The sequence below is a fragment of the Dryas octopetala genome, chromosome 6 (assembly GCF_963921425.1).
Source record: "Dryas octopetala chromosome 6, drDryOcto1.1, whole genome shotgun sequence".
NCBI classification, from domain to species: Eukaryota; Viridiplantae; Streptophyta; class Magnoliopsida; order Rosales; family Rosaceae; genus Dryas; species Dryas octopetala.
The window spans coordinates 4615119-4633230 of NC_141371.1; the positions used below are offsets into that span (position 1 = coordinate 4615119).

Sequence of the window (18112 nt, forward strand, 5' to 3'; positions counted from 1 at the left end):
CCATACCCTAAAGAAGACAAAATTTTGAGTATACTAGGATTGCAACGTGGAACCGATATTATGGCCAGATTCTACAGTACTGGATAGACCACACGAGGTCGCCACACGCCTGTACACGTGTTCTAATCCTAACCCTCCACATATTTTCTGATCCGACGGTTGAGAATAAAGCCCATGCCAGCTGGTCTCCACCACTTCCCTATATAGCCCCTCAACCCATTCTCAGTCTCTCACATTTCCTCACCCACCTTTCTCCAATTCCTTCTCTGCAATTTCCAGTCCAAATTCTTGTAGAAAATCTCTTTTTTTAGAAACCCATTTCAGCTAATCTGATTCTAAGCCATAAAACCAATGTCTCTGAGGCCCATTTCAGCTTTTTCTTGTTCAAACAAGCAAGCGGACCTCTTGTTACGCTCAAAAGTTGGATCTTCCACTTCTACCCTGAAGCATGCTTTGGCTCTGAGTCTTAATCCGCGGAGAAAACCCAACAAGTTTGTGGTTTCTGCGTCGAACACTGTGCCGCTGACTGGTGTGGTGTTTCAGCCGTTTGAAGAGGTCAAGAAGGATGCTCTTGTTGTTCCTGTGTCCCCTCAGCTTTCACTTGCTCGCCAGAGTTATGCAGATGAGTGTGAAGCTGCAATAAATGAGCAGATCAAGTGTGTATCTCTATGATCTTATTGAATCTACTTTCAATTGGATTATTAATGATTTTTGTTCTGATTAATTACATGGTTTTGTTTGTGTGACAGTGTGGAATACAATGTGTCATATGTGTACCATGCCATGTTTGCATATTTTGACAGGGACAACATTGCTCTCAAGGGTCTTGCCAAGTAAACCACACAAATCCCAAAAATCTAATTACATAGTGTATATAATGGTTTTAAGAATTAATGTATGGTTATGTCTCAATCAGGTTTTACAAGGAATCAAGTGAGGAAGAAAGAGAACATGCTGAAAAGCTGATGAAATATCAGGTAATTAAACTCAACTGTCTGCCCGGTCTGTTTATTTTTCTCATCAACAAGAATTATTGGAAGATACAAGTTTTATGTGTTTTCTATTGTCTTTTATTGGAAAACTATCTGATATTATTACCATTATGCTCAGAACACACGTGGTGGAAGAGTAAAACTACACTCTATAATAAGCCCCCCTTCAGATTTTGAGCATGCACAGAAGGGAGATGCATTGTATGGTAAGAGTGTTAATCTGTTTTTAGTAAAACTACACCTGCAAGTGGAGATTTATGCACTAATTTCTTTACTATAGTCAAGCTTTTTGGTAATTACCATGCTGAATTCAGGGTTTTTCTTTTTTCCTTAGTAGAGTTCAATTTATGTTCTACTTTGTGGAAGTGACAAGCTGTTATACTGTCTTGAACAGTATTTTAAATTGGTCTCTCTAATAACCTGGCTGTCATTAATTGCTTGATGCAGCTATGGAATTAGCATTGTCTTTGGAGAAGCTGACAAATGAAAAACTCCTGAGCTTGCATAGGGTAATACATCTCTATGATATGAGTTTTTTTTTTTTTTTTTTGGAGTTCATTAATATAGTTCATGGTGTCTCAGTTTGATTTGCATTTGACCCCTTCTTTTTCATTTAAATTATCTTTATCATTTAATATACACCTGTTCTGTTGTTGATCACAAACAGGTGGCAGAGCATAACAATGATGCACAATTGACAGATTTTATCGAGAGCGAGTTTCTGACTGAGCAGGTGAAATGAAACACATTTTCTATTCTACACAAGACATAAAAGTGCCAGAGAAAACACTTTCTGCAATAACACTGGCAACAGACTAATCATTTATTCATGTATTTATTGTGTACAGGTTGAAGCAATCAAGAAGATAGCTGAATATGTAACTCAACTGAGGATGGTTGGAAAAGGCCATGGTATGAATCAGATTTCATAGTTTAGCTCTGTAACATCATATTTTCCTTTGAATTAACTCAAATTTGTCCCTCCCCCTTACTTTATGGACTCTAAATAAGCTGTTCTGTGGCTTGCAGGAGTGTGGCACTTTGATCAAAAGCTTCTTCATGAGGGTGATGCTGCACTTTGAAAAACTAGAGCTTGCTGTTAGCTTTTTAATGTTTTGAAGTGCTTTCTCTGCAGAAATATGTATAATTATTTAGGAAAGCTGATAAGAGTTGGAAACTCATATAGGATATCCTATTGTCTTTGTAGAACACATTTATTTTTTGTCATACAAAGTTGCTAGCAGCCTTCAACAGAGTAAACTTACTGTTGGTCAAGTCTTTCATTCAAGGATATCCAGAAGTGAAGATGTGATTTTTAGTTCAGAATTCATGAATCCTATGACTGTTATATACATATAAATGAAGTTATATAATTAAGTGGGACATGTCAGATTCCTCGCGTAATTGATTGGTATGCTTATTTTCTGATATTGGTGTCCAAAGCTTTTGGACTATTGGCCTACGTTATGCACCAAATTCCTAATACAAACAAGGCGTGACCACGCAAACAGAGCAAAGAGTTCAAAATCAAGGCCAAAACAGAGTAAACGTTCATGATATCAAACAAACAGAACAATACAAATAAACATAGAAACCACAAATGCAAAGAAATAAAATGAAGGCCAAAACAAGCTAGGCCAAACAAAAGTGACAGCAGAAGCACAATTTTTGATTTTTTAATTCTTGGATATATTGAAATAAAGAACGGCAGGGTGAGCCCCAAGCATGAAGGAGACCAGCTGCATAAGCATTTCTCTTCATAATCACCACCTTTGATTTATGTGAACATGTCTTCTGTGATTACCAATTCTTTCTTCCAGCTGAGGGAATATCTTGAGAAGCATTTTATACATAGCTCTGTAATACCATATCCTCCATCTCCTGCAAAACACAAGTGACGCAATGGCAATTCCAAACCCAAATATGACTCCAATTTCAACACTTAGAACATCCCAATCAATCTCACCATGTCCAGAATCTGGATGGCTTCCATTTGACGGTGCTGGTGACGACCCTGGTCTTTTATCTGCCGTCAAAGGAGGCCCCCATAATCCTTTGTTACCTTGGAAGGAAGTTTTGTTAAATGTTGAAAACTGAGTACTGGTTGGGATCCTGCCGACCAATTGATTATTTGAGAGATTCAAGAACGAAAGAAAATTGAGTTTTGCAAACTCTCGGGGAATTTGGCCGCCCAGCTTGTTGTTTGAGAGGTCTAAGGACTCAAGTTCATGCAATTTACCAATTGAAGATGGTATTTCACCAGTAAGAGTATTACTGGACAAGTTGAGAGCATAGAGTGCTGTGAGTTCTCCCATTTCCTTTGGTATTGATCCGTTGAATTTGTTCCACGAGAAGTCCATTGAAGTGAAGACGGTTAGAATCTTTACTAGCTCCATCTCTCTACCTTTGTTGGTAACTGTTATTGCATCCTGATAATAAATCCGGTATGGAAAGTAATTTACTTCAAAGCCAAGGTGATGATTGAGCTCTGATGGGGCATCATCTTTGTTAGCCATCATTGTCCGCCAGGATGTCAAAGCTCTTCCAGGTATTTCACCACTGAAGTTGTTGTGGGCTAGGTCTATGATTTGAAGCTTTGTCCAGGTGCCATTGGTCTCGGGACATCCAATGCCTCCATAAAATTTATTGGACCGCAAAGAAAGGACACGCAAGGAGGATATATTCTTCAACAAGCATGGAAAGGTGTCTGTTATCTGATTGTTTCCAAGATTTAAAACCTCTAAATTTGTGCAGTTGGCTAGAGATTCTGGAAATTGACCTTGTAACTGATTTTCACCAACGTCTAGAGTTCTTAAACCACAATCCACAGGAAAGTTATCAGAAATAGTCTCAGCAAGGCTGTTTCCCCTTAAATCAAGTACTCGGAGGATGTACATTGCAGGCATGCACGAGGGAATCGTGCCAGTCAGAGAATTATTGGACAGATCAAGTACCTGAAGAGCTCCCAACTCGCATGTAGATCTTGGAATGATCCCATGGAGGTTAGTGCTCCGAAGGGAGATGAAAGTAAGGGAGGTTAGTCCAAAGTCAGCCAAATTCATACTAGAGTTGAAATTATTGCTTGAGTAGTCCAAATATATGGCACCTCGTGGGAAAATAGGGATTTGTCCCTGAAGCTGGTTAGAATGAAGGTCAAGCATTTCTAGAGAAGAAGTAGAAATATTCAATAAAGGATCTTCTAGACTTACCAAGGAGTTACAAGAAAGATTTAGCCTTTTAAGAGAATTGAGCCTCCAAATCCAATTTGGTATCTTGCCATCAATCAGGTTTGCTGAAAGGTCCAATTCGTCTAATTTGGATAGATTTCTCAAGAAATCAGGGAATGTTCTCAAGTTTCCAGAAGCCAATAGCAATGTTTCAACCTCGGGAAAGAAGGAAAATGAAGAAGAATTGATGCCATTGTAATTAATCCACAAGTTATTGAACGAAAGATCAAGAATGGAAAGCTGCCGAAGACCATTAAGGGGAAGTGAGACACTGAAATTGTTTGAAGACAGTGAAAGATGAGAAAGGCTTTGGAAATTAGAGATTGAGATGGGTACTGGGCCTTCCAAATTGTTGCTACTCAAATCAATAAAGTACAACATGGACGAAGAGACATTAGAAAATTCCGGGAGTTGACCAGAGAATTGATTGTGGGAAAGATCTAAATATCTCAGCAATGGAAGAGAAAATAGAGACAGCGGAATACTCCCATTGAGTAAATTGTTTCCCAAGTCAAGAAATTTCAGGTTCGTAAGGTTTTCCCAGTGAATCAAATTTATTGGGAATGTTAGATCATTATCAGAGAGATGTATAGAGGTTAGATTCTTGGCCATAGAAAACAACGGAACTGAACCTTTAAACCGATTCCGTGATAAGTACAAAGAAACCAATTGTGTAAGGTTTGCCATTGACCTTGGGATTGATCCACTGAAATTGCAACTTGAAACGTCTATTGTAGACAACATTTTGAGGTTGCCAATAGAGTCCGGCAATAACCCTGAAAACGTTGTCCAGCTCAGATCTAAAGATCGAAGAGATCCATTCTTTGGAAATTCTGGTAAGGAACCCTCAAGTTGTTTATTCTCCGAAAGGTCAATGGTTTGTAGAGTAGGTATCTGGAAGATCTCTTTGGGAAATGATCCATACAACTCGCATGAAAAGAGACTCAAGGAAGTCAAGTTTGAGAAATTGGCAAAGAATCCTGGAAACGGAGCAGAGATATTGTTAGAATCCAATCGAATCTCAGATAGTGAGTGAAGCTTAGCAAGGGACTGATGGATGGGGCCTGAAAGACCACAACGGGACAAGCTCAACACCCTCAGGTTTGGCAGTGAAGATGATATGGATTGGCACCAGTGAGTCCCCTGTGCTGAAATATCTACATCATCAAGATATAACTCTTCAAGCCTTGTGAGATTCTGAATAAGCATGCTTAACTTCGGGTTCTCAAGATTTAATTCAAAATTAGAAAGATCAAGGATAACCAACCTTGTCAAGCGTGAAATCTCAATAGGAATTTGCCCGGAAAATTCTGCATCGGATAAATTTAGATACCTCAAATTCATAAGCTTTCCCATGGCAGATGGAATTTGAGAGCCATTGAAGTCGTTATAGGACAAATTGAGACTTTGAAGATGTTGAAGATCGAAGAGACGGCTCGAATTGTCAATTCCACTGGAGATAGATTCGTCACTAAGGTCAAGGCCGACAACTTGCCCATTGGTGCAAGTAACACCAAGCCAAGAACAACAGTCGGTACTTGAATTCCAGGATATAAGCTTGGAGGAAAAAGAAGTATCGAATGTAAGGCTTTGTTTCAAGTGGAGCAATGATGTTTGCTGGTTTTCAAGACACTGGCTGTGAACTGCAGTGATGAAGAATAGGAACAAGTAAAGGAGCAAAGTTTTCATTTTGGATAATCTTGTGGAGATGCTGAGGGAATATGAACAAGTGCTGATGGGTCTGGTGGCTTTTTAACCTGGTGGGGAAGGCCTCCATGAGATTTGTACTCATTGCCTTGACTTTGAAGTCTCTCCCAATGCAACCAGGAACAAAGCTACAATCTACATTGATGATGGGACTTGGACGTGTAAACTAGGACGAAGCTATAATCTTTCATTCAGTGTTGCTTTCCTATCTTGATTTTGTGGTTCACTATTGCCTATTGACTGACCATTGGCGTGCTCTGGGGTTCCTATTAACACAGACAGTACGTGACCATTGACGAAGCAAATAAAGGTGCTGAGGAGGGAAAGTGGTGGAGTTGGAAAATGCCTCCATGAGATTTGTCGTTTGCTTGACTTTGAAGTCTTCTCCCATCCATCTATTTGTAACAGGGAAAATTGGGACGGAAGGAGATGGGGATGGAACTCCACTTGACTGACTTGGGTGCCCAGAGAAAGCAAGTGGGGGAAGGGACCATCTATTTAAGAAGAAGAAACTGTGGGTGTTGAACATTGGAAAGTGACAGTCTCAAGCCAAAGGAGTCCTGCAACTAGATTACAAATTATGGACATGGACATTGATGAAATGCCCAAAGGTAACGGCATACCATGTTCAGTTTCTTAGCTGTCGTCTTAGTTGCTCACTAGCTTGCTCTTTGCAAACTATGTTTTTGGTTGAATTGATTTTATGATTCTTAAATTTTGGACCGTAATAATGCCAGGGCACTCGTGATTTTGCAAAAGAACGAATGACAATGAAAAAGAAAACAATTTCAATAATACAAGAGGTTTTTGAGAGGCACGGTGCCTCGGCGCTGGAGACTCCAAGTTTTGAATTCAGAGAAACTCTCACGGAATCGAAAATATTGGAAAATTCCAAATTGATTTATGATCTTGCTCACCACGTAATTCAATATCAGTTTTTTTAGTTATTTTCTTGCTCAGTTTTCCTTAATTGTTGTGGCTCATATATATATACAAGTATGCAGTGTGAATAGGGCGTGGGGGATAGAAACATAATAAAATCTGATTCTTGGGACCCAATTAAGGCTTTGAGAGCCTAGTGTTTTTTTGCCCACTATTTAAGTGGATCAGGTCAAATGCTTATTTGAAATACTCTTTCTGCTGTTTTGAAGTTACAAGTAACTGTGTTGAACCACACACATTAGAATGAAAAACCCAGAGCAACTTACTGTCTATACTCAGATGCTGATATTTACATGTCACATCCTGCAGTATCAAAACTAGATAGATCTTTAATCAAAGCTTTTATAGAAACAAGGACTTGCCTATAGAAACAAGCAAGTCTTTTAAAAAGGAATGACAAAATTCATGTAGGGTGAAGACAGAATCTCCAATAAGAAGACCTCTTTCTCCTTTCACTGTTGTTTGTATTCTGGCCACAAGAGTGAATTATCTCCCACATTACTCGTATATCTTCGTATTCCCCACAAGATTCCATGTCTTTGTACAGACTCACCAATCCATGCCTATTTCCTGCCATTTTTACCATATATCAGAGAGAGAAACACAGAGAGAGCGAGAGAGAGAGAGAGAGAGAGAGAGAGAGAGAGAGAGAGAGAGAGAGAGAGGTGTAATTTGATTAATTTGATTGTATGAAACTTACCTTTGGCCTTGTGTCTAGAAGATGAAGTAAACTTGATCAGAAAACACTTAGTTGGGAGGAGGATTGATCGCTTGAAGCACACCCAAGTTTTCCAACCCACCATCTTTACAGGGTCCCTATTCCTTCCCCTCTTCCTCTCCATTTTATATGTTGATTTTCAGTTTAGTCCCAACTTCCCCCGACTAAAAAACTAATATCCAGACAAAACAACAAAATGCATATAGACATAGCACTAGGCAACACTCAGCAAGACACATAACCTTGTTGTACTCTGAGTGGACCATTACACATCATTTAACCTATGGCCTATGATGCTACAGAAAACATTTTCATCCCAAATCAACTTTGCTTCTAAACCAAGGCCTATCCGTTCATTTTGGACCGTTTGATGCCCATCTGATCAAGTGCGCTAGGCCTAAAATTAATATTACGTAATGCTTCCATCTTGTATGAAAGATGGGTTTGCCAAACTAAGAATCTAAAGGGTAGGTATTGAGTAAGCTCAGACGTTAAAACATGTAGATGTGAGATTACTTTGATGGCTTTGTCATTCAAAAACATTAGAAACCATAAAATGGTGAACAAGAACAATAACAGTAGTTTAAATTTTAAGAAGTGTATGGTAGAAATGGGAAATCTTTATTGGGAAGAAATCAGAAATTGACATTGAGTAGGAGAGTCCCTTTTGGATTTTGCAGTTCCTTCCTATCCTTGCTTCCAAGATTCTCATATTTATAGTATTTGAGGGAGGTTCTGTGGGGCCCCAGTCAAACGGTTGGTTGGATTTTCTTTCAGTGCCATATACTTTGTGCTTACACTTATTTCTTTTTTCTGTTGGTCCATCAGTGATGTGATATCTAAGTAGGTAATCAATGTAAATTAATATCATGTAGCATAAGGTATAAACACTAAAGTTGAAGAAGATATTTGGAACCGAGTGAATGTGTTACAAGGCCATAGGCTCCAATGCTTGCTTTGCTCACTTAACACCTTTTGGCACTGCTAGTAGTGGAGGACTGAAGCATGTGCCAAGCAACCGTTTCTGGTGGTGTGCAATGTGCTCTTCAACTGCACTGCATGACATCTCACCCACTGCCACTAATGAATTCACTACCCAATTTCATCACCTTTTGAGGTGTAGATTATAGGCTGCAATTTGTGCTTTTTGATGCAGATTTTAGGTTATGAGGTTGTAAATTGGCATATGCACAAAAACACATCATCACTGTGAATTCTTACTTCAGTTGCAAAATGGTTAAGTTTAAAGCTAAACTCTACCACTGGCTGCAAAGTTCAATGAGCTCTCAAAGCTGAGGTACTTTTGATTCATGAAAGTGGGTGGGTTCAAAGTTGGAACTGATATTCCTTTCCAGATTTCATTAGACAAGGTCCATTTTGAACTGAATTTTAGAAGCAATTGGTCATATCTATTAGTTTTAGGACGATGAAACATGCAATTGATTACAAATAAATTTCCTTCTGACCAAATAAGGGAAAAATAAAAGATGATTGGAGGATGGTCTTGCTAAAGCCATGCTTGGGGGGCTTTGAACCTGCAGGCTCACAATGGTATGTCTTCCGTTTGGGCCAATTGTGCTTGAATCTCTACCTGAGGGCTTTACTTCGTGATAATGCATTTGGGCCCACTTGGGCCTAGTGTTCTAGGCAGTCTACTGTTGGGCTTTGGCCACCAAAACAATTTTCTTTTTTCGGAATGGGGGGGGCTATGCACACCACCCTAATCCACTAAGTTGACCACCCCACTTAAATTTTTACCCCTTTGTGCCCATTTTGCCCCTGCATTAAAAAAAAAAACTCAGCCCCTCCAATTTGGCCGGCCACCCCTCCCAGCCCTCCCCGCCGCCGGTGCGACCCACCCAGCCCTCCCCGCCGCCGGCGCGACCCAGCCCTCCCCTTCGCCGGTCGCCGGTCGACCCACTCCTCCCCTCCCCTTCCCCTAATTTTTTGCCCATTTATTTGGGGCATGGGCGGCCCACCACCGGTCCAGTTGTCCTGGAGATGGAGGCCCCACATGGAGGCGAGCTGGAGGGCAGACGGGCATCCGGAGAAGCCCTCGAGAGGGGTGCGATCGTGTGCGGCGGAGACGGAGCAGCTGCCGTGGGCGTCTGGCAGAGGACGAGGTTGTCGGTGGAGCAGCGGACGGAGACAACGTCGTTGGCGCAGTTGTCGCAGATCTGAGAGCGGAGGTGCTTGCGGGAGAGGGCGGGCGGGCTGGGGATGGGTGCGACGGCGGCTGGGGATGGGTGCGACGGCGGCGGGGTTTGAGGTGAGGGGGTGCGGTGGGGGAGTGGTGGCTGGGTGGGGGAGGAGGAGAGGAGGGCAAAATGGGCAAAAATGGGCAAAAAATTAGGGGGGGTGGTCAACTCAGCAGGATGGGGTGGTGCGCATAGCCCCCCCCTTTCGGAATATATGGTATTTAACGCAGCTTAAAGAAAAATAGATTCTTCAAAAAGAAAACTTCTACGGTTCTACCAATATCTGACAAAAAAAAAAACGTACTTCTACTAATAGAGCTTTTGATACAAACCAACAACATTGAAAAGTCCACAAACAAAAGAAAACAACATTAATTTACGCGAAAACACAGAAAAATCAGCCACTTGTAGTCAGCAGGCACATCTTATCTTGCTTAGTCTCGGACAGAGTGAATAAGAATGGAGGCCTCGTCAGTTGTGGGAACCGCATCATCTAGAAATTACAATACCAATGTGATCAGTTCACGTTCAAAGTCACATAAATTAAATTCCAAAAATAACAGTAAAAATATGCTTAAAATCTAGAGTAAAATTTTTATGTTAGCTCAACTTTTATTACAAGATAAAGTTAATTTTTTTTTTCTCTAAAATTCTAAGCTTAAGAGAAAAAATGACTTACCTGGAATGGATGTAGGCAAGTGAGACACAAGGTTATCAATGATGCCTCCTCCTCCTCCTCCACCACCACCCTCTTCATCTTCTGTCTTCAATCGTTTGTTTCCAACATCCTTCAACCCCTTCTCTGCTTCTTTGCTCTCCTCATTTTCTCCATCACCATTACTTTGATGAAAGATGTTGGATATGAGATTGGAAAATACCCCTCCTCCTCCACCATTTTCACTACCACAACCCACATGATCATCTTGCTCTGTCGTCTTACAACAACCCCCATACACTATTTCATCACCTTCATCTTCAACTTTCCGTTTAGTAATTCCTTCCCCTGCAGCTTTTGGAGTACTGCTCCTAGGTGACACCAAGTTGGAGATGAGATTGGTTATAAGCCCACCTAGACCTCCACCCGTCTCTTCATCTTTACCCTCATCATTGCCTATGCTTCTCTGCTCTTTATCAACTTCTTTGTCTCCATCTTCTCCTCCAGAGGTCAAAATAGGCAGCAGATTGAGATTGTTATTGAACCCATTTGCTCTGCCTTCACCTACTTTAGCTTCATGACCATCTTCAGCTTTGGCACCATCTCTTGGGCTAGGATCCAAAGGAAACATCAAGCTTTCAGATTCTGGTATAACATCCTCCATCTTATCTCTCTCTCTCTCTCTCTCTCTCTCTCTCTCTCTCTCTTTCTGATCTTTTGGGTTTACAAATATCTCTGTAACTGTTTTTTCTGTTGAGTTCTCTATAACTCTGTTCCTTGACCAGAAGATAAGTAGTATGGGGCAAGCAGCTTATGCAGAGGGGACAAGCGTCCTCTCTTCCAAGGAGACTTTAATAAGAAGCTATGGTTTTGCTACACGTACATCGTGACTGCTGCCTCATGGGAAAGCATGCCCAACAAAGAGAAGACGCGTGTCACGATTTAAGCTTTTAGGGAGTATTCCCAAAAAGGGTCGGTGGGAAACCTCTCTTTGTCGGATGGGTATCTAAGTTGACACTTGTTGGCCATTGAGACCCCCATGTGACTTTCAGTACAAACAAAACAAAATATTGACAAGATCATACACATCAACACTTGATAGCTATCTACGCTTGTCTTGTGTTGATATGCTACTTGCAGTGCATGTTAAGTTGTGTTTTGACTTTTGATTTAAAAGAACTAAAACCCTTATCATTTTACCCTCCGCTTAGCCTTTGAGACATAATTATGTTTTGGGACAAACTTGATTCAACACGAGCAACGAGACAAAATTGGAGCGATAGAAAGTTGTTAAGACCAAAAACAGAGGTTGTTTGACCCAAGAATGGCAAGCAAAAAATGTGATCCATTACGGTCTCTGCACCTGATTGAATTTAGCGCAAACCAGGATAATCAATCAAATTGCAATTACAATCTCTCTACCTTTAGTTTTTGCACATCACGAATTCCTTTCACTTTTGTGAACACTTGGTTAACAGAAGGTTCGCCTATTTGCCATGGTTGGTTACAACAGTTGAAAATAGAAGGGGCGTTACAATCGATATCGACTCATGCTGAAAGAGGATCTTGACAACATGAAATAAAGATGGATTTTCTCATTTCATATCTAGCCTTACCATCCTCCCCTGCATGCTCAAGTATGTTCTCGAATAGCTGTTGCCATCCGTCCAATGTGAAATACAAACGGATACCACAGAAGATTGTATTGAACACTGCTATCTGAAAGAATCATGAAAATAAAATGTCATTTGAAAGCAGATCTAGTGCATAAGTTTCCATGAAGTGAAAGTGTAAGTTTAGGGTGTTACCATGAAGTCCACAGAACTATGACAAATAGTGAAGTTAGGGATCATTTCGAGCTCGACCATACAAGGCTCTTTCCTCCTCGGCTTTCTTTTCTGCCTCTCTCCTTGCCTTACGTCTGGCATCTCTTGCAGCAGCATCAGCTTGGACTTTCTCCATTATCTTATCAAAACCAGGAATTGTTCGTTCCATTTTCTGGTAAACTCGGGTGCTTAGGTTGGCGAAAATCCTATATAGTCTCTGAGCACACAAAAACAAAAAAAGATTTAATAGAAGCACAAGCATATCCCTAAAGAACGGAATTCATGCAAAATGTCCAGAGGTTGAGGAACTAATATGCAAACCAATCCCATAGCACATTTTAACAAATCGTATATCCTTTTTGTTTCTTTGGGTGATGGGTATTTATTAGAGAAATATATCAGTTACGACTACCAGATTTACAGTAAGTGATTTCTTTCAAAATGATTTAGTGCATGATCTTGAGTAATTGAAATTGTTAACCTTGAGAAAGCTAAATCTATCCAAAACTGATGTAAGAAGCAATTATGTACCTTGACATCCATATTCCAATGTCGAATGTATGGAGGACCTGTGGTGTACGTACCAAGAGGTTCACGGTACCACTCGCCCTCATACGTTATCTTATTCATTGCTTGTTCCACACTTAGAACCTCCCATGGCCTTAACCCAGGAATAATTTTAGCCAACTCGTACCTGCTCTCACAATCAGACATTACATTACATGGAAGCAAGAAAATGTAATTGCAATTTTACATTGCAAGACATCATACAGACCAAATGCTACATACCTAAGAGCCTTCGAAATGTATTTGTTTGGCATGTGATCCTCTTCCAAAATTGTTGTCAGTTCAGATCCACTAGCCCAAAGAAATAGAGCATAACTTGGAATTCTAACACCTGGCCAAATACCATCATTAGCTTCAAGTACTGCCAAGTCACGTCTCTTGCTTTCTATAGCCTCTTCTTGTAGCTGCTTGTAGGTTTTTTTCTCATGTCCCTTGACTGGAACCCAAGGAGGAATTCCTTTTTGTAGTTTGTGAAGAAAAGCAGTTGCAGCAGCGCCAAGTCTAACTGAAGATCACTCAATCATAATCCAAGAATCAATTTATTGAAAGACACAAAATCTAATCAATCATAATCCAAGAATCATATCTGATAAAGGTTCACCAAATTGACTTTATATACTAGTGTATAAGTATAGATTTATCATGCCCATGAAATGATACTAGAAAAAATGGATGTTGGAAATATCGGCTTTTAAAGCTAGGTGGTACTTTATTCCAACTTAAAGCGAGTGTGCATTGTGTTCCTCCTTTCACTCATAAAAAAATTAAAGATTAAAAGATAAAAAAAGATGTTGTGAGAAAAAGAAGCATTTGTCATACCTTCCCAGGTGGCAATAGCAGGTTCCAACCCATAAACCATGTGAATCGGAGCCCATTCATCCATGTCCTCACCCCAAATGAATGTGTCTTTGTCAATAATCCCAGAACCCCAAGCAGTTTTAAGAGTTATTAGCTCCAATGGACCTCTTGTTCGACCCAACCGGTCCTTATAGTACCATCCACCACTCCTCATGATAACTGTACCCATATAACATCAGCATTATCAGTAACATATGCAGAATAACATTCAAGAAAACATATACCATGCTTCCTGCTCCACAGGCATAAAAAATGTCAGTAATGAGTCCGAATGGAAAAATTATTGGTTAACATAAGAATAAGAGCATGGGGCATTACTTTAACAAGAATGAAAGTGGGATATGTATGTAATGCACTTAATTAGAAGCAAATGCATACAGCATCATACATTTACTTAATCCCTTCATTGCGACTAAAATATATGTAGCCAATTCTACGAGCTATCAATTAACCACACAGCAATCTTGAGCATGACCACAAAACCCATTCCATAAATTCACTAGACTACCAACATCAGCTAAAAAAAATACACATTCTTCAACATCTGCATTCATCAAAAAGCTTAATTACACAAACTTACAATCATAGTACCGCTTCTCGAGCTTCTTATACCCAATAGCCTGAGCAACATCAATAGGTCGGCCAGGCGGGTACGGCCTCTGGCGGAACCCCCAAAGTCCGAAAAAGAACTGCCTGGCGAAATCCCAGAACTTATCATCAGACTCCTGCCTTGTCTTTATGGCCTTCCTAGGCATGGGCCTCCCGTCCGGCCCAATTACATGAGGCACAGCCTTCCACAGCTTCTTATCCTCATCCCTGTACGGACTCTCATTCTCTTTGAGCTCCAACTCATTGATTTTCTCTGCAATCTGCTCAGCTCGAGCCAAGAATTGCACTACAGGGCTGGCCCTGAACTCCTTCCAGAACCTCTCGTTCTCTCTGAGCTCTTCCTCAGTTGGGTTTTCCTTCTTTTCAAAAATTGGGTCTTCGTTCAGAATCTTATCGACTTCTGGGGCGTGCCTGTAATCGGGTGCGTTCTCGCATTCCCAGAAGAACTGGTCCAGCATCTGGGTGTAGGGTCCGGGCTTTTCGGGTTCGGAGGGGTTTTTGGGGTCGGGTTTTTTGGGGCCTTTGAAGGGGTTTGAGAGGCTGAGTGAAGCGAAGTTGGGAGGAGCTGTTGGGGTTTTGGGGAAAAATGAGTCTGCAAGTGAGAGGAGGTTGAGGGGTGGGAGTGGGTTTGGGGGTTTCCTGAACCAGCTTTCGAATGGGTTGAAGTTGATGGACGCCATTGGAGACTGGGAAGCTGAATTCTAGTGTTGTGGTTTTTACAAGGTTGCAAAATGGAGGACACAGGGAGACGGAGAGACAGAGGGTTTTGAGTTTTGACTGGTGAAGGTTGAAGTGGATACTGGGTAGTGATAGACTGAAACCGGCAGAGAAGGTTTGGGCCTGGCTCAATGTAATATAATTGAAGTTTGGGCCTGGGCTCAACCTAACAAGTATGAGTCTATGACTATGAATTAAACTATACCCAATCACATTCACATACCTCATTTTATTTTGTTTTGTTTTGTTTTTATTTTTTCTTATCACAACCCTCGTATTATTTTTGGTGAAAACATGGACCTCGTAATATTACCTCTTAAGAATTGCTCCATTATTTTCTTTTCTATGGAAAGAATTGGTCCATTATTGATAATGTTTCTTTAGCTCCATAAAGAAAACAGTGTCTCTTTGGCCCTACATATCATTTCCACTTTTTTGTTGCTTAAAGACATACTATATCTCGTCAAAATAACTCATACTCACTAGCCACCAGCTACCATCTTCTTCAAAAAAAGAAAAAATACTCACTAGCCATCACTTTTTAGTGCAAAATTAGAATTAGCAAGTTGTAATTTTGGAATAAGTTTTTATATGAAACTCAATTTTGTGGAACTCCATGTAGCCATGACGTTAATTCACAAGTTTCTAATGTGATTAACCATAAACCATGTAGAGTATGAGTGTATGACTGTATGAGTAAGCATGCATGTGACCAATATATTCCCTAAATAAAAAAAGCGAAAAGTTGAGAATTAGACATACACTGTCACGCGGATAAAGAGAAGAGCACCCACCTACCAACCCAAGTGACGGTCACTGACTCACTTACCCTGTTACCCACAAAATTTAAAAAGAGACGGTTACTCGAAATAGCATTGTGCTTAGTTGAAGAGCAAAATAAAAGGGCATTCAATGCAAGAATTATATACATACACAGTTACACTCACTCATACAGAGAATTGAATTAGAGAAACCAACCCCTTTGGCCTTTGATATACCAAATGGGTTTTAGCAAATTGGTCTCTGTTTTTCTTCCAAGTCACCCATTCTTGTTCTTCTTGTTGTTTTTGACAAGCCCATCTTGCTCTTTCGCTTCTCAGAAAGTGTCAGTGACTCTCTACTACGAAACTCTGTGTCCATATTGTGCAGATTTCATAGTCAACCATCTGGCCAAGATCTTTAGCAACGGTCTCATCTCCATCGTCAATCTCCGGATGGTCCCTTGGGGCAACGCTTGGCTCAACTCCGACGGCTCCTTCGCCTGCCAGGTCATCATCATCTTCTTTATTTTCATTCGCTCATCTTCTTCTTCTTCCACCAACTACCAACTAGCAAGTAGATATTTCATAACTTTTGTCTGTTTATATGTTCAAACGACGCCGTGTCGTCGTATGGGTTACGTGCCTTACGTTGTAGCTACGATCTGGTGGTGATAGCGCTACCGTATTTATGTGGGTATCTGGGTCTGGCCCATCATCTAGCCTCAATGGTGCTTCACGAGACTTACATTGATTTCTTGTGGGCCACTCTTTAAACGGCCTAAATGTTATTGTGGGCCCAGTGGGCCAGTATTACTTTGAGCTGACAGATCCTCTTTATGGTGGCCTTCGGGTGCAACCAGTGACTCAGCCACCATCTTATTAATCCAGATGTTAATCTTTCTTACAACTTTGATAAGAAAAAATGAAATCAATTTTGTAGCTCTCAAGTCTAATTCTCTTACTTCTACTATTATTTATATATTTTCTTTTTGGTTTTTTCAGCATGGATCAGATGAATGCTTGCTTAACACAATTGAGGCCTGCACCATTACCATCTATCCTGATGTGGTAAGCTCCTCAATGCCCCTAGAAATATATGTTCTTTGTGGTTCTAAGGAAAAAGCTATAATTTAATGAAAATGAAAACTTTTCTGTGGCAAAAAAAGAAAAAGAAAAAGCTATAATAAGTGATGTTAGATGTACCACGTATGTTCAATTATGCTTTTATTATAGATGTGATACAAATAATTTTATCATTAAATTTAATTTATAGGTTTTTTTTTTCAAACTTAAAAAATGTTGCTCAAAATATTAAATATGTGATAATGTGACTGACCCTCAAACATTGGTCTTTGATCTTAACACATGAATCCAATTGTAATGCAGAATCGGCATTTTAGATTTATCCACTGCGTTGAGCGTCTCACCTTGGAGCGCAGTCACAGTGGATGGGCCAATTGCTTTCAATTGTCAAGGTTGGGCACTGTACCTATCGATTGCTACAACACTGGATATGGGAATGTGGTCAGTTCACTACTTCACTCTCTTATCATTATATTTTATTCTGGTGCTTTTGAACTTCTTCATTATTTGAGAACTGAAAGCTTCATGGATTAATGGCATTGCTGTACACAGATTGAAACAAAATATGCCAAGGAAACTGCTCAGCTTAAACCCCCACATAGATTTGTGCCATGGGTGGTTGTCAATAATCAACCACTTCAAGAGGTTGATCGCTTAATCACTTTTGGGGTCTCTTATTTTCCTTTCTTTCTTCATCCCCTCATTACCAAATTTCTGTATGCAGGACTTCCAAAATTTCATGGCCTATATATGCAAGGCTTACAAAGGCAAAGCCCCAGAAGCTTGCAGATCAATTTCTTCTGAGATTGAATCAACTGGGAAAGAAAAATTGGTTCCTCAAGTTTGCCATGCAGGCCAAGCATGAAACTCTGCATCTTTAAATTTTAAGATGAGGCAAAGCTTATTAGTTGAAGCTGGTTTGTAGCTTATGGTGGTCAGATTGGCATATCCCATGTCTCAGAATTTTATGTTTTGGTTGTGTGGCAGAAGTCACAGGACTGTGTGTTGGTTACATGATTACATCTTAGAACACTTCACTGCGCAGCGTTTTATTACTGAAGCCATGTTGACATGTTGTTATGTTGGTGCTTTAATATTCTTGTCTTTTCATGGTAGCATAAGAGAACGTTTCAATGCCAAGCATTATGAATTTATGATGAAGATGACGAAGTGATGGCAGACTGACAGCAGTGGGTGGTTGTTGCCATTGATTAGGTTTTGCAGATTACCAATAAAATTTTGGATCGACAAA

The 18112-nt window shown here is 40.3% G+C and overlaps 5 protein-coding genes across 5 annotated transcripts; 2 read left to right on the forward strand and 3 right to left on the reverse strand.

The window, feature by feature from the left end:
• Positions 1-253: 253 nt before the first annotated feature.
• Positions 254-2405, forward strand: FER1 (ferretin 1). Its single transcript, XM_086249249.1, has 8 exons — positions 254-656; positions 750-833; positions 917-977; positions 1111-1198; positions 1440-1501; positions 1660-1725; positions 1841-1904; positions 2022-2405. Exons 1-8 carry the CDS (start codon positions 352-354, stop codon positions 2072-2074), a joined length of 783 nt encoding a protein of 260 aa, XP_086105375.1. The 5' UTR covers positions 254-351; the 3' UTR covers positions 2075-2405.
• Positions 2406-2519: 114 nt separating this feature from the next.
• On the reverse strand, positions 2520-5986 carry LOC147281387 (receptor-like protein 6). The gene has a single exon (XM_086246128.1). The coding sequence runs from the start codon at positions 5906-5908 to the stop codon at positions 2756-2758; it is 3153 nt and encodes a 1050-aa protein (XP_086102254.1). The 5' UTR covers positions 5909-5986; the 3' UTR covers positions 2520-2755.
• A 4165-nt stretch (positions 5987-10151) lies between these two features.
• Positions 10152-11177, reverse strand: LOC147281388 (uncharacterized). Its single transcript, XM_086249191.1, has 2 exons — positions 10464-11177; positions 10152-10277 (listed from the first exon to the last, which is right to left on the reverse strand). The coding sequence occupies exons 1-2, from the start codon at positions 11101-11103 to the stop codon at positions 10219-10221; spliced, it is 699 nt and encodes a 232-aa protein (XP_086105317.1). The 5' UTR covers positions 11104-11177; the 3' UTR covers positions 10152-10218.
• Positions 11178-11764: 587 nt separating this feature from the next.
• Positions 11765-15219, reverse strand: LOC147281389 (histone-lysine N-methyltransferase ATXR3-like protein). Its single transcript, XM_086246218.1, has 6 exons — positions 14271-15219; positions 13652-13849; positions 13055-13337; positions 12797-12959; positions 12248-12482; positions 11765-12158 (listed from the first exon to the last, which is right to left on the reverse strand). The coding sequence occupies exons 1-5, from the start codon at positions 14977-14979 to the stop codon at positions 12282-12284; spliced, it is 1554 nt and encodes a 517-aa protein (XP_086102344.1). The 5' UTR covers positions 14980-15219; the 3' UTR covers positions 11765-12158; positions 12248-12281.
• Positions 15220-15822: 603 nt separating this feature from the next.
• On the forward strand, positions 15823-17940 carry OSH1 (gamma interferon responsive lysosomal thiol (GILT) reductase family protein). The gene is made up of 5 exons (XM_086246222.1): positions 15823-16284; positions 16780-16845; positions 17164-17301; positions 17413-17505; positions 17585-17940. Exons 1-5 carry the CDS (start codon positions 16018-16020, stop codon positions 17723-17725), a joined length of 705 nt encoding a protein of 234 aa, XP_086102348.1. The 5' UTR covers positions 15823-16017; the 3' UTR covers positions 17726-17940.
• The last annotated feature ends 172 nt before the right edge of the window (positions 17941-18112 follow it).

Coding starts and splice junctions, on each gene's coding strand:
- OSH1 (XM_086246222.1), top strand. CDS start 16,018: ATGGGTTTTAGCAAATTGGTCTCTGTTTTTCTTCCAAGTCACCCATTC. Junction 16,285..16,779: donor ACGGCTCCTTCGCCTGCCAG/GTCATCATCATC, acceptor TGGTTTTTTCAG/CATGGATCAGATGAATGCTT. Junction 17,506..17,584: donor ATAATCAACCACTTCAAGAG/GTTGATCGCTTA, acceptor TTCTGTATGCAG/GACTTCCAAAATTTCATGGC.
- LOC147281389 (XM_086246218.1), bottom strand. CDS start 14,979: ATGGCGTCCATCAACTTCAACCCATTCGAAAGCTGGTTCAGGAAACCC. Junction 13,850..14,270: donor CGAGAAGCGGTACTATGATT/GTAAGTTTGTGT, acceptor ATATGGGTACAG/TTATCATGAGGAGTGGTGGA. Junction 13,338..13,651: donor TGCTATTGCCACCTGGGAAG/GTATGACAAATG, acceptor AGTGATCTTCAG/TTAGACTTGGCGCTGCTGCA.
- FER1 (XM_086249249.1), top strand. CDS start 352: ATGTCTCTGAGGCCCATTTCAGCTTTTTCTTGTTCAAACAAGCAAGCG. Junction 1,502..1,659: donor AACTCCTGAGCTTGCATAGG/GTAATACATCTC, acceptor GATCACAAACAG/GTGGCAGAGCATAACAATGA. Junction 1,726..1,840: donor GCGAGTTTCTGACTGAGCAG/GTGAAATGAAAC, acceptor TATTGTGTACAG/GTTGAAGCAATCAAGAAGAT.
- LOC147281387 (XM_086246128.1), bottom strand. CDS start 5,908: ATGAAAACTTTGCTCCTTTACTTGTTCCTATTCTTCATCACTGCAGTT.
- LOC147281388 (XM_086249191.1), bottom strand. CDS start 11,103: ATGGAGGATGTTATACCAGAATCTGAAAGCTTGATGTTTCCTTTGGAT. Junction 10,278..10,463: donor CTTGCCTACATCCATTCCAG/GTAAGTCATTTT, acceptor TGTAATTTCTAG/ATGATGCGGTTCCCACAACT.